Raw genomic sequence first — 27,701 nt, 5'->3', positions numbered from 1 at the left:
GTCATTATGATTAACTTTCCAAGAATCATCAGGCTGGCATCTATTGGAAACAAAATACATTAGATAGACATTTGGTTATTGAGGTCATTAGTGCAGGACCTTAGATGGATGTAAAGGCACCACTCAGAAGAATGGGCAGCTCCATGGGGTTTTTTCAAGCAATCACCCCTCCTGTTTTCTTTATATGGTGTTGAAATTAATAATTTCAAGAGTTTGAAGACTTGTCTGTCTGGCTTTCTGTTTTGAGATACAGATCAGTACAATTACCTACAAATCAATTTAGGACAATCCAATCTCCTCTCTAGTTCTTTGTAGCAGCTCCCATCTGATCTGGACAGGGCCCAATTTGGCCCAAATCAGCCTGATTCCATTTGGGATTTGGCCAAATCTGGTGGACAGCCCTAATAAACAGTAAGTCACATTATACCAGGTCAGATTATTTGTCCAAGTAACCTACTATTGTCTGTCTGACAGCAGCACCCAAGGCTTTCAAGCAGAGAGAGATCTCCCACCTCCAGCTGCCCACTCCTTTTTCTAATCTGGAGATGCCAAAAATGGCCCTTGGAATTGTCTTCAGAAGAGATGATCAAGCAGATCTCCTCTAGCATAGAGTTAAACTGCTTCAGCATGGCCAGAGAGGCCATCTCCCACATAATGATAAACCATGTCTCCAACACTGTCTGAAAAACATTCTTTGAGTAACATAGTGAGTAGTGGCCTGGAAATTAGTTCTTCAATCAGCAGGTGGACAGCACCTCAGTGATGGGCTGCTCAATCTGACTGAACAGCCCAGTCAGAACCAGCAGCTTTTAAGATCATATGTTTCCTTGTTTCATCTGAATTGTGTTGTACTGGTAGTAGCAGTACCACCTTCTGGCTATCTGCAGTGCCCTGCTGCCAAATGGTAGAGCTTTGAGTCAGTAGTTCACCTGCAAGCCATCACAGTAGCACAAGGGACAAAATGGCCAAACTCATTGCTAAAGGCCTCAGCTCAAGACTCTGGACACCTTTCATTCATGGACACAAACAAACCAGGCAGATCATCATAAATGGTAATCATTACTGGGTGTCAAAAGTCTGTAAGGGGCTTGAATTTTCCATTCCCACTGACCTGTACCCAGTGCTTTTTTCTTAAAAAAAAAATGATTTTGACTCAAGAAAATCACCATTTTATAGTTCAACCATTTTATAATTCCAACTCCTACTTCATACATGAAACGCTCACTTCTGTCTGAGACTCAGGAAACACCGTGACAGGAAGCAAGGTCGCCATCGGAGTGGCAACGGAACTGACAATTTTTTTGTGCTATTCAACAGAACTGACGATTCACTGTGCTAGAGAAGAAACTTAAAATTTTAGTTTCTTCTCCCGTTAGATTCACAACATGTTTAGGGGTATGCGCACCCCTGCATACCCCCAGAAAAAAGCACTGCCTGTACCTATTCCAGTATTTTGCAATGAAGGAGGTTTACTGAATTCAACAGTTACATCATTCCCTTATGCAATCATTTTTTCATGACTGAGTTCAGCTGATGTAGATTCCTACCTGACATATCAAATGCTAGAGAACAATTCTGAAGGACACACAGCAGTGTGGTGTTTTTAATGGCCAAGCTCGACTCAGGCTGCTCCACTCCAAATGGCTCCCCTATGCTAAGCCATGTATTAAGTTGAAGCCAAGGTAATTCTGAGCCGAACTTGAGCCACACAGAATTGAATCTGTAGCGACACTCTTAGATGCCTAGAAAACCTTGACAATCCCAGAGATGAGAATTTGACAAAACGTAATCAAAATTGCCATGAAGCCACACATTGTGGCTTTTTGTATGATAATTACTACGATGTTTCCCTTTCTCTTAATGACATCTAAGGAGGAAACAGGCAGTGCTGGAGATTAAGTAATTAAGACGTATTAGAAGCATTTGAAGTACAGGGTCATAAGGGAGAGGGAAGGGTGAGCGAAGAGGGAAGCTGTGGACTGCATGTCTGCTGAAGAGTTATAAAATATTCTCCTTGCTCACAGCTTGGTAGCTGTTAAAGGGAGAGCTTCACAGACCGTGTGCTCTTTATTATCTCCAGTCTGGAAAACTGCAGCATCCATGGGTAAGTAAAACTCATGCTAAATTGAGAAAGCAAATTCGTATTTCATATATGGGAGACATATATAGATATAATGTAGGAACTGCAACAAATGATTATTAAGTGTGTGCATGTATTTTGAAGAGAACCATTTCTTATACATATCCACCTATTATATGCAAGGACTGCCACATAGTAAATTGTTACTGGGTGATTAATCATCCATCTTTTAATTGCTTTAAGTTTTAAAAGTTAGCTTTTACTGAATCTGCTATGCAGTTTTCTTTTTGAGAAATTGAACAAAATGCAAGATACCTTTCAACAAAAACTGCTGGAAGGAAACGCAATCTGTAACATTTTCTTGTTCATTTCTATCTATAGTAGCACAGTGTAACCAAAATAGTTTCAAGCACGTATGTCCTTAACTTTCAGCCCCACCAATGAATCAATTAAAGCTGTAGCCGATTAATCTACTGATTAAAGTGTGCACCTGTACTTATCTCTGAGAAACTGTCACCTTCAAAAAGCAGAATGCCTGGTAAAACCCATTGCATTTTACAGAAAATTGCCTGCAAGTCCGGCAAATGTAATAGATTGTGCTATTTATAGAAGGCAAGCAACCTAGATGTTACATGCAGTATGTTGGGGAAATTAAACATAGGAAGCTGTCTTATACCAAGCCAAACTATTGGTTCGTTTAGCTCAGTTATTGTCTATACCATGAGTAGCAAACATGATGTCTCCCAGATGTTGTTGGACTACAAATTCCATCATCCTTCACCTTTGACCATGCTGGCTGTGGCTAATGGGAGTTGGAGTCAAGCACCATGCTGGCTACACTGGCAACATGTCTCCAGGATTTCAGACGGTGGGTTTCTCTTATGTCTGCCTGGAGATGCCAGGAATCAAATATGGAACCTTTTGCTACTGAGCTACAGCCTTTTATATCCATTTGGAGGAGGGTCACATCAACAATCACAATGAAAAAGCTTGACTGATCTGTTGCAAGATATGTAAATACAGATGATCACAGTATTCCAGACTTGGAAACCTAATGAAAGCCAACTCTAGAACACTAGATGCAAAACAGAGAGAGAGAGAGCTTGCCCCAATACTCATTGCTTTGGCATGGAAAGTAACTTTATTTTTTGTTCTGTCTTCAGCACTGTTTCATTTACATAACAGAAAACTCTCCATCGCCAAGTCTTAAAATTGGCTCCTTATTTCAAAATCCAACTGTGCCGCTGAAAAAGATATGTGAAAACATTCGTTTCCAGTAATTACAAGTTTCCCTCTGCTTTGTAAGTTAGTTATGGTAAAAATAAACAGAATTGTAGAGTTGGAAGCCATCCTGAGGGTCATCTAGGCCCCTGTGATGAAGGAATATCCCCTGAACACTGAACCCCAGCCTTGGTTGCCAACCTCAGTTACATTTGCTGCAAATGTGTAGGAGATTTCAATATGCTGGGTAAGTATGTAAGAGGAATATGTTTGGGGTTGGTGGCCAGGAGTAGATGTGGTCCTTGGGGGTGAGGAAGGTTACCTAACCTTGACTTAAAATACCCTGTGAAGGATTGAGCTCAATACTTCACAAGGCTTTCTTCTGAAGAATCTCCAAGCTGATGTCCTACATTGTGCATATTTTCAAGCTACTATTTTTGCACATTCCAAAATGCTTCATCCTCTTCTATCAGATGAGAAGTGTGATGCTATACTGCTGAATGACAGATCGGTATGGCATGTAGTGGAGATGCAGAAAGCCAATATGGTGCAGTGGTTCGAGGGCTGAACCTAAATCTGACATTGCAGGCTTCAAATCCTCAGACAGTCATGAAGTTCATTGGCTGCACTATTTCCCAGCTTAGAGTACCTCATATGGTTGTTGTGAAGATCCAGGCCTTAACTATCAATGAGCAGTAATAAAATAAACTCCACAGATGCGCTAATAATAGCTACCTCTGAATAGCTATTGATTCCTGTTAAGAAAGATCTGAAAGAGTTGAAAAGGATGCAATTTTCATATGAAGCTGGCCTTGCACTGCTTAATGACACTGTATTTGTAAGAACTGCTTAAACGGGATTCCCTTTCACAAGGGTCACTGCAAAGTCATTATTGCTATAGAAATATATTTTTAGCCTCATTATACCAGATATGAGAGTCTTTTTCCCCTTATTCCTCTGTCTGCCTATCTACAGCCATCCGCTTTCACAGTACTGCAAACTACTTCAAAGTCCCATAGGCGACATCTTCTCATTATATTCTCCCTGTTCAGTCATAGTTTTAAAGGAGGGTCTGCAGTGTGATCATCCTAGGAGAATCCGCATTCCAGTTGTCTCTCATGAGCTGTTTGGTTTTCATTGCTCTGAAGACCTGACTATTGAAAGGCATTCCTCGGCTCCAACGCTTGCCCCAGTGCTTCTCTTAATCCTCATTTTGGGTTAATGGTCATCCTCTTTACCCTCTCTCTTGCCTCCAAGTGGGTACGTACTGGACCAAAACCCACCTGTGCTAGTCTGAAAGCATTACTTTTGCATTCTACATGATGCCCTTCTCTTCAGCCAGGCACACACTGATTCTTTTTCATAAGGATAGTTTCAATGTGGTGCCTGAATAATAATAATTTTATTTTTTGTACCTCTGCCCATCAGACTGGGTAGCCTCCCCTCTATAGCATCTGAAAGCACTCGACACATGTATTGGACCTTCAAGTTGAGATTTTTGATATATGTAAACAAGAAGCATATATTGTTTGAAGTTAACCCATGGATGCTCAGCAAATGAGAGTATTCTTAACTTGAGCATCCTGCTAAATATGGGATTCTTAACAATGTTTTGAAGATGCATCTATATAGCATTGGCTTGAAATGAAAGAATAAACCCTACATCTCATGTAGGAGACAAATAGTTTCCTATTTTATTACTGGAAATCCTACTTCAAATTTCCTACTCATAAATGTGAGCTCTGAGGGAGAAAAGTTTAAAATCTTTACATTTGGAGATATCCTTCATCAATCAGCCTTCCCACCAACAATTATTCTTTTCTCTCCTGTATCTTGGTTTTAAATCAAAGCAAGATGATCTTACATCTGGCCAACGTCTTTCAAGGACTTCGAAAGTCATTGTGCATATGGTGTTATTCCACTGAACCAATCACTAGGGAAATAACAACACCTGGAATTTTTTTCTTAAGTAAACGGTGTATAAACTGAATGATTAACCCAAGGTTCTGGCTATTTGTAAAACTACATTTGAATCAAGAGGATGGTTGTCTTGTATTTTCATAAAGAAGAAATGGTGTCTGAACCAGGTTTGGATCACAGAAGGAGCAAAAATTATGCATGTTTGCTATATTTGTATAAACTTATCATTTGCAGAGAATCTGGATTTAGTTTAGCAGAATATTTAGACTTTTTTTAAAAAATGCTCAACATGTGTGTATATATTCATATATTCCATACATCTTTACATTATTTTGTTTATGGTGATGCAGATGTTTCTGTGAAGCAGAGCAAACATATGAGTAAGATTTGTGATTGGTCTTTAAATGACACCCCTCCCCTCAAAAAAAAACCTACACACAGTAACCTCCCATGCTTCTTTAATATATGCATGACATCATAAACAAACAATCATCATTTATTTTTACCTTCTGAACAGAGTCCCTGAATCTACACCTGCAGCATCTCAGATTTGATGGAGGGGACTCCGAAGGTGAAGAACAGATTTTCAAAAGTCTAGATGGAGTTCTTCAAGCTTTGGCTGAAGATAGTTAAGTATAATTGAAATATGTTTTATGCTGGTTGAACCCAAGCCTTAACGTAAAGGTTAAGGGACCCCTGACCGTTAGGTCCAGTCGTGACTGACTCTGGGGTTGCGGCGCTCATCTCGCTTTATTGGCCGAGGGAGTCGGCGTATAGCTTCCAAGTCATGTGGCCAGCATGACTAAGCTGCTTCTGGCGAACCAGAGCAGAGCACGGAAACGCCGTTTACCTTCCCGCTAGAGCAGTACCTATTTATCTACTTGCACTTTGACGTGCTTTCGAACTGCTAGGTTGGCAGGAGTAGGGACCGAGCAACAGGAACTCACCCCGTCGCAGGGATTCGAACCGCTGACCTTCTGATCGGCAAGCCCTAAGCTCTGTGGTTTAACCCACAGCGCCACCCACGTCCCTGAGCCTAAGCCTTAGTGCCCCTGAAATTGGGCAGACTATGCTCAACACAGTAATATTTAATGACAATGTTATTAATATAAGCTTTTTCTTTTCAATCTGTTTGTCCACACAATCCCCTTTGGTTCTTTTGCATTAAGGCACTAACATAAAGTGTACTATATTCAAATTTATCATTGGACTCTTCTAATGTAGGTTTCAAAAGCATGTATAATTAAAAAACCTATGAGCTTGCACCATTCATAGATGGCGGATGGGTGGGTGGGAGCAACTAGTGTTCCTGAAGGCCAACTAGATATTGCTGGGGTTCCCTGAGCTGCTCTGTGATTTGATGTCAGCAGCACACTGCCAAGTTTAGGATAATCATTGGCATTTCTGCTCCATACCGTCTCTTCTCTGCCAGTGTTCTCTCTCATTTCTCCCCATCTCATATTCTGTTGCATCTGTGCCTAGCAGCTACCATTCTCCTCCACCTGCTATTTGCCCCCTGAGACACATGCTAAAAGCTGAAGTCCTGCAGTATCAGATGTGTCAGACAATGCTACTGTTGGCTGCACCTGCTTCCATGTGCACTGTTGTCTGCCTCCTTCCAATTTTCCCACTGTTGGGCACATGCTGAAAATTTGAGCTCTTCCATCATATATGGGTTTCAGGCCAGGGCCTGCTATTCTTCTGGCCACCATCATCTCTATCAAACTATGCCAAGCTCTGACTCTGCAAGTTGTCTTGCTATTGTATCTGGGTTGCTGCCAACATTCATCCACTCACCCCCATTCCTGTACCAATCTTTAAGTTGTTTTGCGAAGCCACTCTGGGGTATATCCTTTATGTAGAAGTCATGGAATAATAACCTCAGATGCCTACCTGCCAGCTCCCCATGCCTGCTGCTTCTCGTATTGAATAAGAGCGATCCTGGTGGCCACTGTGCCCACATATGGCTGCTATCCACCACAATGAAGAGAAATAAAGGCTGTGCCCATGGGTTTCTGCTTGCCTTGGTGTGAGAGGTGCCCAAATGCTGTTGCCTGCTTGAGACAGTGAGAGAGAGTCTGGTCATTGTGACATTGAGCTGATGTCACCTGCCTGCAGGAGAGGAACTGGCCATTGTGACTTTGTGATGACTGCTATCTGCGTCACTTTTCTGCCTGTCAGGCATTTCTCTGAGTGGGAGTCACCAAAGAGCTAGCAGTCCTCACTGGAGGATGAGAAAGCATTACAGAACCAACTTAAGAAAAGTTGCAACTGTTACCACTGAGAGCAATGGGAAACTAAAATTAAATTAAAAATAAATATATTACCATTTTTATATTCCTAGAACAATCTTCTCTGACCTGCCCCCCCCTTCCAGATGCAATGGACTCCAACTCTCATAAGCCCCAGGTAGCATGGCCAATGGTCAGGGATGATGGGGATTGTAGTCCAACAATACCTGGAAGGTACCAGATTGGGAAAGGTCTTGAACATCTCATCCAGAATCTTTTCTGAAATGCAGAAATTCTGCAGGGAAACAGGCATGAGGAAAATCTCCTGAAAGTAAAAAGTTTGAAAAGCACTGGCTTGTGGAAGTGTTGGGCCTTAGCTCAGTTACTTAACTCAAGAAGAAAAAGAGGCAATACACAGGCTCTCAACTCTACTTTCAGCACACATTAGCCTCAAATAAAGCCCTTAATCATGTCAACTAATCTGAAATACACAATAACTGAGAATTTCAGCTATCTTTTGGTATTTTCTATTTGTTCCCTGGAAAATAGAATACTATTGTATTGTATTGAATACTTCTTGGTAGTTAGGGAGGCTTAGCTGAGGCAGTTCAATTACTTATTGTTAACTGCTTCTTAACTTATGCTTCACTGAGGTGGCAGCAGCTTATTTTACTTGTCAGCCTTCGCTAAGCAGCTGTCACCTGCTCATCAGAGGAGGGAAGTGTTTTGTGTGGTTGCCATAACGACATAACCTGGACTTAAGGGTGACAAAGTGTGTGCAGCATGAGAACAACCATTTGACAACTTTCATGTCAGAAAGTGCCACTCATAGCAGGCCGCAGCGTTAGCTGTACCGCTACAATTGCAAATGTGGTGGACACACCATTCCTTCTTGCAGTGGAACCAAAGCAGGGGGACACTGCCTCTTCCTAATGTCTAAAAATTCATGAATGTTTTCCTGCCCCTCCTGTGGTTGGCACATGTTGATGATGTCATTAGTATGCACCCGTACTACCAGCTGGAGGCTGCTGGCAGTGCTGGATTTCGGGCATTTAGGACAATTCAAAGTTAGTACAAAGTGGTGACATCATCACTCCAGATCAGGCTTCCTCAACCTCAGCCCTCCAGATGTTTTTGGCCTACAATTCCCATCATCCCTGACCACTGGTCCTGCTAGCTAGGGATCATGGGAGTTGTAGGCCAAAAACATCTGGAGGGCTGAGGTTGAGGAAGCCTGCTCCAGATTATGTTATGCTTATGGCCTCAGGTTCAAAAGCTTACCTAAATCCAGTGCCCAACAGTGGCCAGAAATGAACTATGATGTAATGGTTGAAGAATATAATTGACACTATAAGGTATTTCTAATGTATTCATACAAATAGCACCTGCATTGGAATATTACCACAAGGAGTGTTCTGTGTTCCAGCCAGCCAGATGTGCCTCCTTAAAGGATACTCCATTCCATTCCGCCTCCCCTTGGTTTTCCATTCATCACACACATAGCTGTCAACTTTTCCCTTTTCTTGTGAGGAATCTTATTCAAAATAAGGGAATGTCCCTTTAAAAAAGGGAAACGTTGACAGCTATGGTCACACACCCCACCTCAACAGCAGACACTCAGGGTGCTTCTGGACTGTTTTGCAGGAGACTCAAAAGCATACCAGCAAATTAAGATTTCCCAATTAAAGTGGATTTGGTGCCCTTTTTCAACAAACCTGCTCCCCCCCCCCAAAAAAAAGCATGCAAAGTGACGGAAAAATACACTGAAAAGTGTGTGGCAATAACTGCTTGACATTATCTTGTATTAACCACCCAGTAAATGAATCAGAATGAATACTCACTACATAGCTAGCATTGTATAACCTATTATTATGTTTTTAGATATGCTGTAAGCCACACAGAGTGGCTAGGGAAACCCAGCGAAATGGGCAGGGTATAAATAATAAAATTATTAATAATAATAATAATAATAATAATAATAATAATAATAATAATAATAATCTCCCCTCAATTTTTGTGTGAATTGGGCATTCAATCTAATAAACAGGTTGTATGAAATGACCACAACATTCTGTGACTACTGATCATACTCAGTCCTCCTTGGGCTGTTTGGGGGGAGGGGGTTTACCAAATATTATTTCTATATCTGCAAACTTTGGGGTTCCCCCACCAAGGCTGCTGATGTCCCCCTCTTATTTTTCAGCCCCACTTTGACTACAAGCCTAAGCAGCTGAGTTCACTATTAGAAGGACTGAGACATGTACGTCACAGTGTTTTGGCTTTAGCTGAACACCACCAGCGCCCTAGTCATCTCAATTTACAGTTTCTTTTGAGGCACAGAGCTGCAGTGAAATGGAAAGAAAAGACAACCAGTATCCATCATATTGATGGCCTCGCTCAATCATGATGTGATGGTTACAGAGCAGTTACCACTTTAGGTGGCATTTCTGGGGATGGGTTTTTCTGTGGGATACAGTGGCTGCGGTTGCCACCCAGTTCATCAACTAAGTACACACATGCCTAACTTACATATAATCTGATTGAGTCCTCATTTCTAGCTGAGCAAGCTCATATCTGGTAGAAGCTGTTTACTGCTTAACCAGCTGAAACTGATTGAAAGAAGCAGACGATGAGAGTAGCCCTAAGAGACAAAGGAGAGGGGAGTTTTGCTTTGTTTTTAAGGGAAAACAAGACAAGCCTTCCCTTCTAACTCAGCCTATCCAGGTTTGCGTCCAAATTCTCTGGGGGTTTCTACCATAACTGAATGCCAATTAGATTTGATGACGCAGCAGGAACCAAGTCCTAATTGGGTATATTACAAACTCTTGCTGCTAACAGCATACACTCCAGCTGTCCCTGTTTACCAAGGACAAACCCTATTTTCTTGTCCATTGTGAATCACTGTCCCTATTCTGAGGTTTAAAAATGCCTTTAAAATATTCTGCTATGGTGGGTTGCTGTTCTTTAAGTTTGCATCCCTTGATGGAGGAAGGCATATCTTGTCTCTAGTGCTTGTGCATGTAAATATACACACATGAACGAATGTTGTGCACTGCTTGTCATTTGACATGTTTCAGCAACAGAGCTGCAGTTGGGATGATAACCTATTACAGAAAAATTATAGAGCTTTTCAGATGATGATGGGGAAGAAAGTAGAATTTCAACAGCTGGCTCCCTGATGGTCATGCATTAATATGAAGATTCCTAACCCAAATTTATTCATTTGAAGGTCTGGATACAGCCAACACATATACAACTGCATTGTTACCAAGATGTTTGCTTCAGCTGGAGCTATGTGGAATTTGGTAACCAGGGAAAGTCCCTGTGGGGTTAACCAGCATGAATTTCTACACATCTGCAAGCAGCAAGTTGTGATTGCCTAATTGATCCCCTGGAACCCAGTGGTATCAAATCCAAGCAACATGCCCCTGCGACTTGACTTTAGTGTCATGAAACTAAATTAGCATGACTGAATGAAATTTATTATGGTCCCAGACCAGATTGGCATGGCTCAAAAACTCACCATCTATATGTTTGATATATGATACTCATGACCAAACCAGGTTTTTTTGTGGAAAGGTCCTTTCAGATTCAGACTTAGATTGTATGATAGGTGTTTCCTATAACTGGGTGTACATTTTCCTCAATTTCTTCTGCTTCTTGGAACCATTCCAGAAGGCTGTTCTCCGCTGCTCTTTTTCAGGAGCTGGCTTCTCTAGATTCCTTCTTTGAGCCATGTTTGTTATTTTCTTCAGGATAAGTCAGAAATTTATGTGAAGAGGCACTTTCTAAGAGATGATTTTTCTATGGTTAAACTAAGAGGGCTTGTTGTTGTTGTTTAGTCATTTAGTCGTGTCCGACTCTTCGTGACCCCATGGACCAGAGCATGCCAGGCACTCCTGTCTTCCACTGCCTCCCGCAGCTTGGTCAAACTCATGTTCGTAGCTTCGAGAACACTGTCCAACCATCTCGTCCTCTGTCGTCCCCTTCTCCTTGTTCCCTCAATCATTCCCAACATCAGGGTCTTTTCCAGGGAGTCTCCTCTTCTCATGAGGTGGCCAAAATATTGGAGCCTCAGCTTCAGGATCTGTCCTTCCAGTGAGCACTCAGGGCTGATTTCCTTCAGAATGGAGAGGTTTGATCTTCTTGCAGTCCATGGGACTCTCAAGAGTCTCCTCCAGCACCATAATTCAAAAGCATCAATTCTTCGGCGATCAGCCTTCTTTATGGTCCAGCTCTCACTTCCATACATCACAACTGGGAAAACCGAAGCTTGAACTATACGGACCTTTGTTGGCAAGGTGATGTCTCTGCTTTTTAAGATGCTGTCTAGGTTTCTCCCAGAGCTCTTGGAAAAACCCAAAATAAAAGGCAACTACCGGTAATTACAGGAAGGCATATTTGACTAGGCTGTCCAAGGTCCTGGAGGACGATTGGGTCCATAGGTAAGAAGAGACCACTGACAGTTGTCTCCATCTGTATGCAGGGACTCTGCCAGTACCAATAATGTGGCAGCTAATGTATTTGTGACAGTACTTCTCTAGGTTACAGAATTACTTTGCTGTCACCAATTCCTTAAAGCAGTGGTGGCCAAACTTGGCCCTCCAGCTGTTTTGGGACTACAGTTTCCATCAATCTGGCCGCTGGTCCTGTTAGCTAGGGATGATGGGAGTTGTAGTCCAAAAACAGCCGGGGGGGGGCAAGTTTGGCCACCACTGCCTTAAAGCTTCACAATTGCCTAGTAACTCCTGTCTCCCTCTGTTGATCTACAACTGTCTCCCCCTTACAGTTAACTGTCCAACTGACAGGAACCTCCAGCCAATCCGACTTCAGTTTACCTTGTTCTAAGCCCCACCTACTGAATCTTAAATCAGCCTATCTGCTAGAAGCTGCCACCTAGCAACCACCGCTAAACACATTTGTAACATTATAACAATTTAAGGCCTAATGGCCTTCACAGATTGTACCGTATCTTTATGTGAAACTCTCTCCACATGTCAAGTGATGATCCTGTTTTAAATCACCCATGCAAAAATATAGTTCCTAATTTGGTCTTGACACAAGCAATAAAATTGTAAAGAGGCCTGGAGAGCAGGAGTGGCAGAATTTTTCTGTGATACTTAGAAATAATTTTAAAATGCAATCAGGATAGACTCCTAACCTGACTTGCCTCAGAGGATGCAACAATGATTTCAGTGGGTCTTACTCTGAGTAGGAATGATTACAAATGGTAAGGTACATAAATGGTATTGTTTTTATTATCAGTTGTTAGTGAAAGGAGTGGCACTGCTTTGGCAATGGCATTTTATGCTACGTAACAAACTGTGTGTGTGTGTACAACTTTTATCAAAAACAATTTCCCCAAATTCACCAATTAGTACCATTAAGCACTACTACCTTACCGACATACTGTCATCCACACAATCGTAGGAGACAGGAGTACAAACAAAACAATGAATATTATTGGCTACTGTCATCACCTCAATTCAAGATACGTTCAAGGAAATACACATTTCAGCAGCACAACATATCTGACATTGAAATGGGCTGCTCAGTTATAATGGTCTGGTTTGATAAGTTGCCGGTCAGTCTGCTATTTTTTAATGCCTAAGAAATTTGAACCGCTAAATACTGCTAACACATGAAACCCGATAAGCTCACAAAGATTGTAAAAAGGGTGCAAGCCTTTCCTGTAAAAAAATTAAGGAAGTGTGTGTGGTTCCTTCCTCCATTTTTATTCTCTCAACAATCCTGTGAGGTAGGCCCAAGATCACTCCTAGCTGAGTGGGCTTTTGAACCCAAGCTTTCCAACGCCATTGTTGATCTATCCGCAGGAGATGAAGAGGCCACAAAACCAACAGTATTCGCAACAGATACACACACACACCTTACTTACTGCACTGGTTGTGCAAAATTCTTTCCTTATAATCCTTATAATATAAGTCAGGAAGTGTTTTCAGTGGGTGGTGGGAGCAGCACCAGCTACAGCTTAACCTGAACAGACTCAGGTGGCAAGACTAAATGACCAGGACCAGACAGGGAGAAAGAGTTCATTAGCACAGACCTCCCTTAGCCAACTTGTTTCAATCCATAATCTATAATTAGACTTCTTGGGTCATAAGGTGGTCATCGTTCCTCCCGGTTATGACCTGGCAGCCCAAGTTTCATATCGTCGAGAATCCCATTTCCCCTGCCCTTTAACCCGGTCATGTTTTTTTTATCACAACAGAGCACAAGACCTCCAGCCTGATTGCTGAAAGTGATGTTTTGCCAGCTTTCGCCAGACTTCTGCAGAGCAACCCTCTTTGTGCAGTAAAGGCAGCTGAGGTGCTGGCAGAGATAGCTAAAAACGGTACATTGCATAATATTTCAGATAGATTTATCTGCTTGGGATTCCTGGACACCTACAATGTCACAGTCTGTTCATTAGCACCACAACAGTGAAACTTACAGATGCCTTTCAGAACTGCTTGCACTCCCTCATAGATGACAGACTGCCATTAAAGGGAATCAAACTGCTTCTGGCATTGTTGTTTTTCCTTTAAAAGTGTAGCTATTTATTTGCCATTTGCTTCTGGCCAACAGCAGCTCCCAATTTGAGCATGCTCCTGGCAAACTGCCTTCCAGTGGGACCCCTGCTATGTGCATGACCCTCTCCAGAGTTCACTGCAGGGAAGGGGCATATTCTGTAGCACAGAAGAAGAAGAAGAGGCTGTTCTCTGCTTTTTCTTCTTTAACTGGAAGCAGAAGCAGCAGCAGAAGAAGAAGCTGCTTTCCCCCAAAGTGCCCTAGATGTTGTGTCAACCTGAGGCATGGGTGTCTGTGTACAAAAACACAGCAGGCACTATTGCACCTGTACAATGCTCTGAACTGACACAGCAGCTGCAGCATTGTGAGAAATCAAATTGAAGGCCACTAACCACTAGCCTAAGATTACCAGATTTTTTCAATGAATCCAGGGACTAATTAATTAATTAATTAATTAATTAAAACACGTTCTGGACGATGCTGCAGCGATGGCGGTGGCTGAGGGGCGGCCGCCGCCTTGACCTCAACCGCCACGTTTCCCCTTCCTCCGAGGCTTATATCTCCTTTCTCCATGAGCCTGGGCAGCCCCTGAGTTGTTGGTTCTTCGGTGGTGGGGGGGGGGAAGCAGTGAGTGGTGGGTCAGGCATGGAAGGCAGAGAAGGAGGGCCAAGAGTGGTGGCAGTGGCAAGGCTTGGGCAGCACAATGCCTCCCTTCCCATTGGAGCAGCCCCAATCCCATTCCTACTTGCATGCAAGCAGGAGGGGGTGGGGATCCCTCAGCTGGGAAGCGAGGCTTCACACTGCCTGTCGGAGCAGCCCCATTCCAACTCCTACTTGCGTGCAAGCAGGAGGGGGCAGGGATCTGTCAGGCAGTGCAATGTCTCCCTTCCCATCGGTGCAGCCCCAATCCCATTCCTGCTTGTGTGCAAGCAGGAGGGGGTGGGGATCCCTCATCTGGGAAGGAAGGCTTCCTGTTGCCTAACTGAGAGATCCCTGCCTGCTCCTGCTTGCACACAAGCTCTGATAGGCAGCGTGAAGCCTCCCTTCACAGCTGAGAGATCCCTGCCCCACTCCTGCTTGCATGCAAGAAGGAGTTGGGAGGCTGCTCCGACAGGCAGCATGAAGCCTCCCTTCACAGCTTAGTTGCTGGGGTCAGGGAAGGTGGAAGCACCCCGGAAGCTGCATCTTAGAGCCCCAGCACCACCATCATATGGGGACTTCCGAGCAGCTCCTGAAGCTAGCCAGAGCCAACTGCTCTGGGCTGCTGAGACTGCCGCTGCTGCGTTTCCCGGGGACATTAGATTAAATCCGGGGACATTCCAGGGATGGAATTTGTCCAGGGACTTATTCGCAAATCCGGGGACTGTCCCCAGGAAATGGAGATGTCTGGTAGCCTTACACTAGCCTTGGACTTCAGTCCTCTCTAGAAGAGGCACATGGATGGGCAGGTATCAGTGTGGAATGCCCTAGCAAGGCACTATAACTCCAGAGCCTGCCTGTGAATGGTGCCTGCTAATATGGGGTCCATATAGGGCTCTGAACTGTGTCGCGTAAAAAGTTGCAACCATGTTGGTTTCTTCTTAGAGATTTCCTGAAAATACCAAGTTGCAGGATCAGACTGAAGCTCTGGGTAAGGCCACACTTCCTGCATGTAGAGAGTGGACCATATTCCACAATTAGTAGGTTGCTGGATTTGGAAGATGATGCCCATTTTTTGAGAGGAGGAGAGGAACCCATTTTGAATTGCAGGCAAAACAGCCAATCCTTCAGAAGAGCCCCCAAAGACATGAAATAGTTCGGCTCTCTTCACAAGCTTATCAGTGGACACTCAAAGCGTCATAGAGTCTTCTGGACACTCTGCGTCCCGTCCCACCAGTGCATTGGGTTCTCTCAACCAACTTATCAGTTCACACTATTTGAAGAGGGGGGCAGTTTAAAAAAAGAAAAGCGCAGCTTTACATCAGGGGCACATGTACGTTTATGTCTCTTTCGGTAGTAATTGAGTATGCTTAGGGGCCTGTCTGCTTTTTAAGTGAGACAAGAAAAAGGAGATTAATGTTAAGATGTCCAAGAAATGCCTGGGTAGTTAATCCAATTCTCTCAGATTAATTAAAAATTGCGTTCAGAGGGACACTTGTCACTTCTTAGCTTCTATTAATGAGCATAACACGAGTTTCACCAAATTAATCAAATTCAAAAGTATGGACTGCTTCCCCCCTTAATACATAATATGCTGATGTGTTAGTAGGTTTGCGTTTATCTTTCTCCAGAATTGCCATGTTAATGAGACCAAAATTAGAACATTTGTCCCAGTTTTAATGGCTTTACTGTCATTATAGTCCTAACTGAAACCTCACTTCTTTCAATTTTACAATGCTTGCTTACAATATCAGAATGCTAGGTGAACATAGCCTCTGTCTTCTGTTTGTGCAGAGGAGATGAAGACCCACTGTATAGATGCTGGCTTGGTGCCAGTCCTGATCCCATTATTGGACAGCACAGACCAAGAGATGTTGCTTCATGTTGGCAGGGCCATTGGTCGTATCTGCTATGATAACAGTAAGTAAAAAGGTGTTGAAGATGTTTATCAATAGAAAAGATGGTGGGGTGCTATGAGATTTAAGCTTTTTATTCAAAGAAACCAAAGTAGCTCAGGCCTGGTGATCACAGCAACTCTTCCCAATGAGGCAGCTGTGAGGACTGAAGGTCCCAGAAATCTGAGCTACTTTGTCTTGTTTCTCTTTGCTCTGCCCTCTTCATTCCTCTCCATGTCCGGAGAGGAGCTGGTCACAGCAGGAGAGGGAAACCCTCTGCCTTTTTCAGCAGCCTGACTCATCTCTGCCTCTTGGACCTCCTCGCCAGCCTCCTCTTCTGCCTCCGAGTCTGGACTGCTCTCTGCCCCAGCCTCTTCCTGCTCACTCAACCCTGTTGCCTCTTCAGCTTCCGACACCTTCTCTTCTCCCTCTGACCACTCTTCATACTACCACAACTCCCCTGACTCTGTGCCTTTTTCCCATGACCATTTGCTTGGGGCTTCCTCTGCTGGGGCCTCCCACCACTCCTTTGCATCCAACCAGACCATGACACATAGTCCAGCAACTCTACCTGTTGGAGCCACCTATGTTCCTGACTGTGTCTTTCAAACTAGCTGCAGTCAATGGAAATATTTTTTCCTCTTAAGTGTTGCCTGTTTGACCCTTGATTTATTTAAAATACCTGTCTCTTACCTTTTAGTCCAAAGGCCCTCAAGGCCACTCACAACATCAGCTCAAACAGCATCATGTACACTCAGTAATAACGAGAAGAGGTCATAAAGAGAGTGCTCAGAAGGTATTAAACCCCTCAAAGAGGTTGCTCCTAGTTCCTAATTTTTGCACTTGTCTTTTCCAGATGACCTTCAGGAGCAGCTGGTGGGGGCAGAGGTGATCACGTCACTGGTCAGGATAATGTCAGACTATCCCGATAATGAACCTCTTGTCCGTGTCAACCTGCTGGCCTTATCCAACCTTGCAGATATAGGTGAATCTTGCAATTTGCTTATGGTTGTATTATGCTTTTGTCTCACCTGGAAGGGCCTTGGCTTTAAGTCTCACCCAGCTCTATTGCATATGTACTCAGAAGCACAAGGGCATAACAAACAAAAACATTTGTGGAGCCAAAGAAGGGAGTCTGTTGTCAACATGGCAGCACACAATGTGATGTAGTCAGTCACCCACTGCACTCTATACAAAATGTTTTAACAGTAGCTATAGCCTCCGTAAAATAACCCTTCTCCCCTTCATCTCTAAAGCTTTAAATGAGGGGTTGACCTTTTTTCTCTTGTTGACCTGGAGTCCACACAACAGGTGACATTTCAAGAAGGCACCTTGCAGAATCAACACAGTGATTTCTCATTTCTAATCAGATAGAACTTTATGTTTCATACAGAGATGAAGTGATTCACAGACATTTGATCTTTTTATGCAGACACTGCTAAACAGGCCCTTAGCAAGACCAGAGTTGCAGAACATTTGGTACATCAGCTACGGGCAGCAAACCACCATGAGAAGGTAGAAATCATCCTTGAGGTTCTTCACACACTAGCAGAGAATGGTAAGCTATCTTGATGAGATACCCTGGGATGGTTTCACATGCATTTAAGCAGTTATCTAAGCTACCTGTTTGTTTATTGAATCAGAGAGAGAGGGAAAGCACTTTGATTCAAAGGCATGTTTCAAACAGAACTGTTCAGAACCCTGTCAACTTGTATGAGAACAAAATTGTTTTTTCTTCCTTTGTTTTTAATTCAGCTGTTGACAGAAGCATTTGACCCACTATCCAGAAACTTAATAACCTCTAAGTGCATTTTAAGTAGAAAAGCCAGCTCCTGAAATTCTCATTCTAGAAATCTGGGGACTGGGTGTGAGTGCAAAAACTTGAAAACCAACCACCAGACAGCCCAAAATGTACATTTAACTATGTATTTTTAGGGCTGGTTCACACATTGTATCTGGAAAACATGATATGTTGATTTTAAAACATCTTTTTTTTTAATGTACATGGTATTTATTTTGTGATATTTTTGTAACCTGACCTGGGAGCAGGATATAGGTGCAGATAATAAATAAAATGATTGTAAGGAATGACTGCCAAGATGGATTTTCCCTGTGACATTTATCTGTGTTGCATACATGCCTTAACACATGTGTTACATATTTGTCATGTACAATGTGATGCCATACTAAAAACGTAATGTGAGGTGAAGCAGCAATGACAGTGAAGATAATGGAGGGATGCAAAAGAAACAGGTACCCAAATCGCAGCGGTCCTGTTTCTTTGGATGCGTAACCCAGTGCAGGTCCTCAGTTACTCGCATTATATTTTTAAAGCTCCCAAAGCCTTTGTTTTGATGAGATCACAGTAGACATTAGCCATTGATTAATGCAGCATGGTCAACTTCAATTAACCAAATTTAGATTAATGAAATAACTTGAGGGAAATGTCACAGTTATTCATATCCGTAATTCCAAATGTTAGCCTGCCCACCAACTCCCTCCGTTTGTTCATTCATAATTAAATGGAAACTCTGTCCTGATTTCAACCAACAGTCTGCTTTTAAGTGTGTCTCAGTATTCAAAACAATCAAGATATTTTGGGGTGTTTAAAAACAAAAACAAAAAACCCAGCTACGATAATAAGGTTGACAGTTGTCAACACAGTCATCGCCTTTAACTCACACACAAGATTATGCAGAGGACCAAAAGGGGACTTTAGCATGTTGTAGTCTCAAATCTCTGGGTTGTGGGTTTGAGCCCCATGTTGGGCAAAATATTCCTGCAGGGGGTTGGACTAGATGATCCTCGTGGTCCCTTCCCACTCTACAGTTCTGTGATTATATATATATATATATATATATATATATATATATATATATATATACCTGTTCAGACATTGATCCCACAAGAACTGGCATCCTTGAACCACCAAGCTTCTAGCCAAAGGAGGGAATCGCAAGCAGACCAGCTGCACCAGCAAGGAAGCTTTCTGAATAGGTCATAGTGACCCAGGTGATACTCCCTGAAGCTTTTGGGTCAAGTTTGCTTATTGGTCTGAGCAACTAAGAGAATCTGCTCCTGCTGGTGACAGATCGCCTTTGCTTGTCTTCACCTACCTTTGCTTCACCTCCATTTGAGTAGGAGCAGGGCCAGGCGGTGCCAAAACCATGTAGGCAGAGTCAGTTACAAATTCATCATTTAATTGTCACCCAGTGGAAGGAATGGCTGGGAAAGACTCATGCAATTGGTCCTGCCCACGTAGTTCCAGTATGGACCTATGCACTGCATCACAGCACTGTAGATAGAACTGAAGGATATTGCACTGTGGGAAATCCATGCTTAATAATAATTATTTATTTGTACCCTGCCCATCGGGCTGGGTTTCCCCAGCCACTCTGGGTGGCTCCCAACAGAATTAAAAGCACAATAAAACATCAAACATTAAAAACCACCCTAAACAAGGCTGCATTGAGGTGTCTGCTAAAAATCAGATAGTTGTTTATTTCCTTGACATCTGATGGGAGAGCGTTCCACAGGGTGGGCACCACCACCGAGAAGGCCCTCTGCCTGGTTCCCTGCAACCTCACTTTTCACAGGGAGGGAACCACCAGAAGGCCCTCGGAGCTGGACCTCAGTGTCCTTAGTGTCGTACATTTAAAATACACCCAAAGCACAGCTAAAGCTCATAGCTTCCCCACAAAGGATCCTGGGGGTCGTGGCTTGTTAAGAGTGCTGGGAAGTGTAGTTCTGTGAGGAGGGAACTAAACTTCCCAGGATTCTTTGGGGGAAGTCATTTAAGTGCTTTAAAAGTGTGTTGAATGTGCTTTAAATATATGGTATGGATCTGCCCTTATAAGTTGTTTGATGGTGGAGTGACAACAGGACGCACAATAAAATTCAATATGACCATGTCTAAGCCAGGGGTAGACAACATGGTGACAATAAATGGAAACAATCCTCCATATATTTTTGAGCTTCAATTCGCATTTGCCAGTGGTCAGGGATGATGGAATTCCAACATCAGGAGAGCACCATATTGACTGCCTATGGGCTAAGTGCATGACTTCACAATGCTTATCTGGCTGCTTTATTGCACAGTGTCTACCCAATGTTATTTGACAAGAGAACACAGAGATTCAAAGTTTTTATTACACAAATCACACTTGTCTGAACAGGCCTTTGATAGCACCTACTGCTACGCAGGTGGTGCTGTGGGTTAAACCACAGAGCCTAGGACTTGCCGATCAGAAGGTCAGCGGTTCGAATCCCCGCGATGGGGTGAGCTCCCATTGCTCGGTCCCTGCTCCTGCCAACCTAGCAGTTCGAAAGCACCTCAAAGTGCAAGTAGATAAATAGGTACCACTCCGGCGGGAAGGTAAACGGCATTTCCGTGCACTACTCTGGTTCGCCAGAAGCGGCTTAGTCATGCTGGCCACATGACCCGGAAGCTGTATGCTGGCTCCCTCAGCCAATAAAGCGAGATGAGCACCGCAACCCCAGAGTCGGTCACGACTGGACCTAATGGTCAGGGTTCCCTTTACCTTTACTGCTCTTCTAGGGTTCCCTCTCCCTTGTTTCCACACTTGCTTGGCACATGCATCTCTGGTCTTCTGAAAGTCACGTTCAGGGAATAAGCCTTCCTGGAACATTAATGCTATGGGGAATTCAGATGCACTGTTGGTGGGATCTCTTCCCTCCGTGGCTCTGGCTCTGTTACATTGGAGGACAAGCTGCTGTCACTCGAGTACAACCGACCCCAAAATAGCACTTTCTACCAAAATTCACCAGAGCACAGCATTAAACAGTGGAGTGACTGCCAAAGGGAGGGAGCAAGAGAGATGAGGTCTGGGCTTTTCAAGGAAAATGTGTTTGTACTGAGAAAGTAAAACAAAAGGCAATTTCAAGGTAAATTACTGGAGGCTTGTCCCAGAAGGAAGGGGGAGGATGAGAGATATGGAAGAGGGAAGGAGGGAGGGAGAGAAGAGGTGGGCAGTGAGCCAAGAGCAACTGCATCCTGATGTTTCAGTGTTCAGAAGTCAAAGGAGGGGTGTTGAAGTGGCAGGCGCTGATAAGCTGGAGAGTCGGAGAGGGAAGAAATCAAGGGGAGTGTAATTGTATACCAGCACTTCCTTATGATCTCTGAGAACTCTTCAAAGAGAGGGGGCGCAAGAGCTTACAACATGAGGGAATCCAAATTAAGCCAAGCTTTTCTGAATAAGGGGTGCTTGACTCAAGATGGCAGCATTTTGATGCTAATTGGAAAGATGGCATAAGAGTCCTGGGCTCTCTTCAGCAAACAAGTGCTAAGCGATGTGAAGTCTTGATTGAATTAGCAGAGAATTTGGCTTTCAAGCACCCCAAGAGCTTCTAGACTAGTTTGCAAACAACTCGGATGCTCTCTTTTCCATTTCAGTAGGTGTTCCTGCGAACTGCATATGTACTCCTTTCTTAGTAGACCTTTGTGAGCAAAGTAGAGGCAGGAGAGTGTTGTGACGTGGGGTTTGTGATTTCAGCTCTCTTGACATAATATGCTGGAGACAGTTCTCTAGTAACACTTCTTTATTAACGCAACAAGACTGAAACTTGAGGAGGGGAGAGCTACATTTATAGGGACAGGGAACTAGCGAGAAAGGATACATTTTGGAGGGAACAATATCAGGCAATCACAGTCCTGCCTTTTGGAGGAAACCAATAAGACAGAGGATCCAAATACAGCAGCTTAAATGAACCAATAGTAGCTGTACCCTCTGGAACCAAATGGCAGTTACTTTACCCTAATGCAAATACAGACAATAATAATACAGATATAAAATCCTTTGACTCAATACACAACACCCCTCCCCCCCTAGTGAGCACAGCAGACGTAATCTCTCAGGTACTGTGGGGTCCTACAACTTCTACTTGATCTCCTGACAACAGGTGTTGCCGGTTCTGGATTGGGTGTCACCTGTGGTAGGGGGGCTGCTATAGGGGTTTCGTCAGGAACAGATGGAGTCCCAGACATCTCAGGGTCCCCTACCTGTACCTCGTCATCCTGAGGACTAGCAGACCCTGGTTCATTTGCTGAAGCCCCTGGTGATTGCACCTCTGGGCCATTTTCACTCTGGTCTTGCAGCTCTGCGTCGTTAGCCAGGGATGAATTATCAGACTCCTCCCTGCTGAGCGCCCGGCGCCTCAGCTGATCTATATGTCTCTTCCAAACTTGCCCATTTTCCAAGGTCACATAATAGGACACAGGTCCACTAGCCCGGGTGACCACACCAGCCACCCACCGCGAACCTCGTGAATAGTTCCTCACCCAGACCAGATCTTCAGGGGCGAAATACCTTGTTGTGTCAATCTCAGCCTGGGGGTTTGCTCTTGAATTACGGTTTGGCATTTTATCCGGGTGGACATAATCCAGCACCGTTACCAATCTTCTACCCAAGAGCAGCTCAGCTGGCGACTTGCCCGTCGCAGTACATGGCGTCACATGCTGCAAAAATAACATTCGCACGATGCGAGCTGACCAGTTACCCTCCATTAAGCGCGCAATGGAGTCTTTGGCTGTTCTTACCATGCGCTCCGCCTGCCCATTGGAGGATGGGTGAAAGGGCGCGGATGTGACCCCTCTTATGAAGTTATCAGCCAAGAATGCCTTGAATTCTTGGGATACAAAAGCTGCCCCATTATCTGATACAATGGTCTCAGGTAACCCGTGGGTTGCAAACAGCTGCCTCAACACCTTGATTACGGCAGCTGATGCCATGCTAGGGACCATCGCCACTTCTAACCATTTGGAATATGCATCGACGATAACCAAAAAGACCTTCCCCTGGAATGGCCCAGCAAAATCTAAGTGCAGCCAGCTCCAGGGAGATCTGGACTGCTCCCACCAGTGAACTGGTGCTCTGGCCACTTCTGGCCGCACCTCTTGGCATGCCTTGCATGTTCGTACCCATTGCTCTATGTTCTGGTCCATTCCAGGCCACCACACATAACATCAGGCTAGCGACTTCATCCTGACCATTCCCGGGTGTCCCATGTGAAGCGTCTCAAGAACCCTGTTTCTCAGTGGTGCTGGGATGATCACCCTATCTCCCCACAGGAGACAACCCTTATGCATGGATAACTCGTGCTGCCTTGTCGCATAAGGCCTGAATTTGTCTTCATGCGGACCACCTGGCCACCCCCTCCCCACCCAAGTGAGCACACGGGAGAGAACAGCATCTTTCCTCGTTTTCTCAGCAATATCAGTAGCCGTTACAGGAGCCCCTGGAAGTGTTTCCAGCATCATTATGTGCTCCGCTGGAGCAGGATACTCATTGCTCCCGCCAGGAAGGGGCAATCGACTCAGCGCATCAGCGTGGCACAACCGTTTCCCCGGCACATGGGTCAAGGTGTACTGGAACCCATTCAGGAATATAGACCAACGCAACATTCTGGGGGAGAGAATTTGTGGCATTTGTTTGTTCGGGTTGAACAACCCCAACAGTGGTTTGTGGTCCGTTTCAATGGAGAAATGACGACCGTACACATAATCATGGAACTTTTTGATTCCTGCCACAATTGCAAGCGCCTCTTTGTCAATTTGAGCATAGTTGCGCTCCGTGGGCGACAACGTACGGGAATAGAAAGAGATGGGCTTTTCCGACCCATCCGGTTCCCTATGACTCAGCACCGCCCCCAGGCCGTATTGAGAGGCATCACATGCCAGGACCAGCGGCTTCGATTCATCATAATGAGCAAGGACGCTCTTGCTACTCAGCATTCCTCGCAAGGAGTCAAAAGCCTTCTGCTGCTCCTGCCCCCATCGCCACACATTCTTTTTCTGCAACAGTCTATGTAATGGTTCAGCTACCGAAGCTTTCTGGGGTAAGAACGAATGATAAAAGTTAATAAGTCCCAGGAATGACTGCAACTCCGTCTTGTTCTGTGGTCGTGGTGCCTCGATGATGGCCTTAACCTTAGCATCTGTGGGGTGGATGCCTGATGCATCAATTTTAAACCCCAAGAATTCCACAGTTGGCACCCCAAAACTGCATTTTTCCTTTTTTAGTTGCAACCCCACCTCCTTGAACTTGAGCAACACTGCACAGACACGCGCAACCAGTTCCTGTGGGTCTTTTCCAGCAATCAAAACGTCATCAAAAAATGGCAAGACGACCGGCAGACCACTTAACAGGCGTTCCATGAGTCCTTGAAAAATCCCTGGGGCCACACAAACTCCAAATTGTAATCTGTTAACTCTGAACGCCCCTTTATGTGTGACAATAGTCTGTGCTTCCGCTGATTGTGGGGTTACTGGCAGCTGTTGGTAAGCTTGTGCCAGGTCAAGTTTGGCGAACACCTTGCCCCCAGCCAGTTTAGCCAACAGATGTGATACGACTGGAATGGGGTATGAATTTCCCCTGAGTGCCTTATTGATAGTACATTTGTAATCAGCACAGATCCTAACTTCCCCATTTGCTTTAAGGGGCGTGACGATTGGAGTCTCCCACTTAGCGGAGTCCACAGGTGAGAGAACTCCCTGCTTGACCAATTTATCCAGCTCTGCTTCGATCTTGGGTTGCAGTGCAAATGGCACTCGCCTTGGTTTGAGTCGGATTGGGGCCACCCCAGGGTCCAATTCGAAGTCAACTGGGGGCCCTTTATAACAACCCAGTTTTCCATTAAAGAGACCAGCAAATTCTTTGTATAATGCCTCGCTCATCTCGGGGCAGGTTTGGATTGAATTAAGCCCTGATATACTCAGTCCCAGGGCGGGAAACCAGTCAGTGCCCAAGAGACTGGGGCGACTGCCCTTCGCAATCACCAGTTTGAGTACCGCCTGTTTGTCCCGGAACTGTACTCTCACGGCACACATTCCCATGACATGGATGCGGCCCGCTGAGTATGACTGCAAAGTTGCCGGGAAGGGCTCCAGAGGGGGCAACTTACCCCTGGGGAAGAATGTCCTCGCAGTCTGGTCCAACACGATAGTGAATCCAGATCCGGAGTCCACCTCCATGTCGCACAGCTGACCCTCAATCTTCACCTTGACGTGTGCCTTGCCTTGCGCTGGAAACTGCACGACCCTCCCGTTGATCTCTGTTACATAGTTGTAGTCCTTTAGAACATGGTTTGCTGTGGCCGATCTGCGATGCTCCAGTCTAGGTGCTCCTGTCGCTCCCAACACCGCCGATCTACAGACCCTGGCGATGTGACCTGTCTTTCCACACGTCCGGCACATAGCATCCCGGAAACGACAACTCTTCCGCTCATGGTTTCTGCCACAACCAGGGCACCTGCCTCGGTGATCTTTGTGCACTGTGCAGGCCTGACGCACTGACTCGACCCCACGAACTGGGCTCTGGCTCTGAGTAGCCTCTAGCTCGTCCATGGCATGCACAACTTCTATCTGTGGCTTAGGGGCCCTGCGACTGGCATCAAGCTCCTCTCTTTCATAATTCTCCGTGGCGGTGGCCTCCTTCAAGGCTGAAGCAAGGGTAACCTCTTCTTTAGCCACGATGCGTCTTCTGGCTTTCTTGCTGCTCAGACCACCGACAAACCGATCCAGGAGAGTCTCTTCCAGATCTTGGAAGTCGCAGTGCTGAGCGAGCTTCCGCAGTTCAGCTAGAAATGCAGATACAGACTCCCCAGCACGCTGCTGCCTTTTATGAAACTCCATCCGCCGGGCCATCTTGGTCTCAGTAGGCGCTAAATGCCTTGTTAGGCAGGCAAGAATATCTTTGAGAGATGTCTCACTTAGCTTCGCTGGGGCAAGCAATGCCTTGGCCAGCTTGAAGGTCTCAGGCCCACAGTAGCTCAGGAATGTGGCCCTTCTTTTGCTGGCATCGGTGATCCCTTGAGCCACTGCGAAGAACTCGAAGCGTTTGACGTAGTCTTCCCACGTGTGGGGCTCTGATGGCTGGAAGGGCTCCAATACCCTTGGACTCTCCATTGTCCTGTGGGCAGGGTCGTCTTCTCAGCTGGCCAGTGAGTCTTGTTCTTAGCTACAATCCGGACTCTGAGGCAGGGCTGCGTTTAACCGCTCCTCAGCATTCCGGATCCCACCTTCGTCGCCAGTTGTTGTGACGTGGGGTTAGTGATTTCAGCTCTCTTGACATAATATGCTGGAGACAGTTCTCTAGTAACACTTCTTTATTAACGCAACGAGACTGAAACTTGAGGAGGGGAGAGCTACATTTATAGGGACAGGGAACTAGCGAGAAAGGATACATTTTGGAGGGAACAATATCAGGCAATCACAGTCCTGCCTTTTGGAGGAAACCAATAAGACAGAGGATCCAAATACAGCAGCTTAAATGAACCAATAGTAGCTGTACCCTCTGGAACCAAAAGGCAGTTACTTTACCCTAATGCAAATACAGACAATAATAATACAGATATAAAATCCTTTGACTCAATACACAACAGAGAGGCAAAATTAGTGTAGAGACAGGTTTTTAAGATGTGTTATATTGACCCTTCCAACCTACGAATCTTTTTTTGGTTGAGTAACAGACACACTACAAAAGTTATCCCAGAAGCATGGGTGCAACTTCTCCATGACTTTTTTCCTTACTATACCCGTTAAAGAATATATCTATGCTACAGAATTATATTAGTTTAATAGTCATTCCCTCTTGCCAGGGAACCCTGAGTATTGTAGTTTGGGGCAGACATCACTAGGCATCTCTGATAGAGAGCATTCAGCATCCTCACCAAACTTGAGGACATTTGATACATGTAGGTATGTCATAAGAGATCGCATGGGAAGTTCTGTATCGGGGTCTCCTCCACATAGCATGACCTTGTTCTTCTCACACAATCTTACTTCACATTGTTATGAGTTTGTGAGTGCCGGGTCCTGCTAATCCCTGGATCCAACAAATGTTTAAAGCTAATCAAGCCAGGCCAGCTTCCTGAACCCCTGGATTTTGAAAGTGTTATAATATAAACCAGGCTAGCTTCCTCTTGAGGTGATCACCTGGGGGTGGGGGTGAGCCATTTAGGGAAAGAAAGGAAAGGAGCTCTGTGTGAGACAGCAAGTGGGGGGGGTGCTTCTGCAATTTTATGATTCTATAATTCTTCTGGCCTATGGTTAGTGAGAAGGACAAAAGCCAGAGTTTAGAGCAGAGTTTGCAGGGAAGTGACCTAGAAGTAAAGCAGCAAACTGGACAGAGTTGGAGTGTTTGATTTCTGTTTGAATTCAAGGATGTCTTT

The 27,701-nt window shown here is 44.7% G+C and overlaps 1 protein-coding gene and 1 long non-coding RNA gene across 8 annotated transcripts in view; one reads left to right on the top strand and one right to left on the bottom strand.

Moving 5' to 3' along the window:
* The first annotated feature begins 1,975 nt into the window (after positions 1-1,975).
* LOC309341565 (rap1 GTPase-GDP dissociation stimulator 1-like) overlaps positions 1,976-27,701 on the top strand; it is a 39,930-nt gene continuing 14,204 nt past the window's right edge. The window contains exons 1-6 of one of the 3 annotated variants that reach the window (XM_081861229.1): positions 1,976-2,104; positions 5,739-5,849; positions 13,682-13,804; positions 16,414-16,539; positions 17,371-17,499; positions 17,947-18,072. In XM_081861229.1, coding sequence (XP_081717355.1) covers positions 2,101-2,104; positions 5,739-5,849; positions 13,682-13,804; positions 16,414-16,539; positions 17,371-17,499; positions 17,947-18,072 — 619 coding nt within the window. In that variant the 5' untranslated portion in view covers positions 1,976-2,100. Of the gene's footprint in view, positions 2,105-5,738; positions 5,850-12,292; positions 12,688-13,681; positions 13,805-16,413; positions 16,540-17,370; positions 17,500-17,946; positions 18,073-27,701 lie in introns of those variants that run through there. The other 2 variants (XM_081861230.1, XM_081861231.1) reach the window with 2 other exon arrangements.
* LOC309341627 lies at positions 3,203-11,435 on the bottom strand. 5 transcript variants are annotated; one of them, XR_014156457.1, is made up of 5 exons: positions 10,976-11,435; positions 9,982-10,093; positions 7,115-7,278; positions 5,728-5,840; positions 3,203-3,324 (listed from the first exon to the last, which is right to left on the bottom strand). It is a non-coding gene; the product is annotated as an uncharacterized lncRNA (long non-coding RNA). The 5 variants fall into 5 exon arrangements; XR_014156458.1 differs by having other exon boundaries at positions 7,115-7,275; XR_014156459.1 differs by lacking the exons at positions 9,982-10,093; positions 10,976-11,435 and adding an exon at positions 7,549-8,697.

Source organism: Podarcis erhardii (genome assembly GCF_964252035.2).
Source record: "Podarcis erhardii genome assembly, chromosome: 5".
In the NCBI taxonomy this organism is placed as follows: Eukaryota; Metazoa; Chordata; class Lepidosauria; order Squamata; family Lacertidae; genus Podarcis; species Podarcis erhardii.
This window is presented reverse-complemented; position numbering and strand designations above follow the sequence as displayed.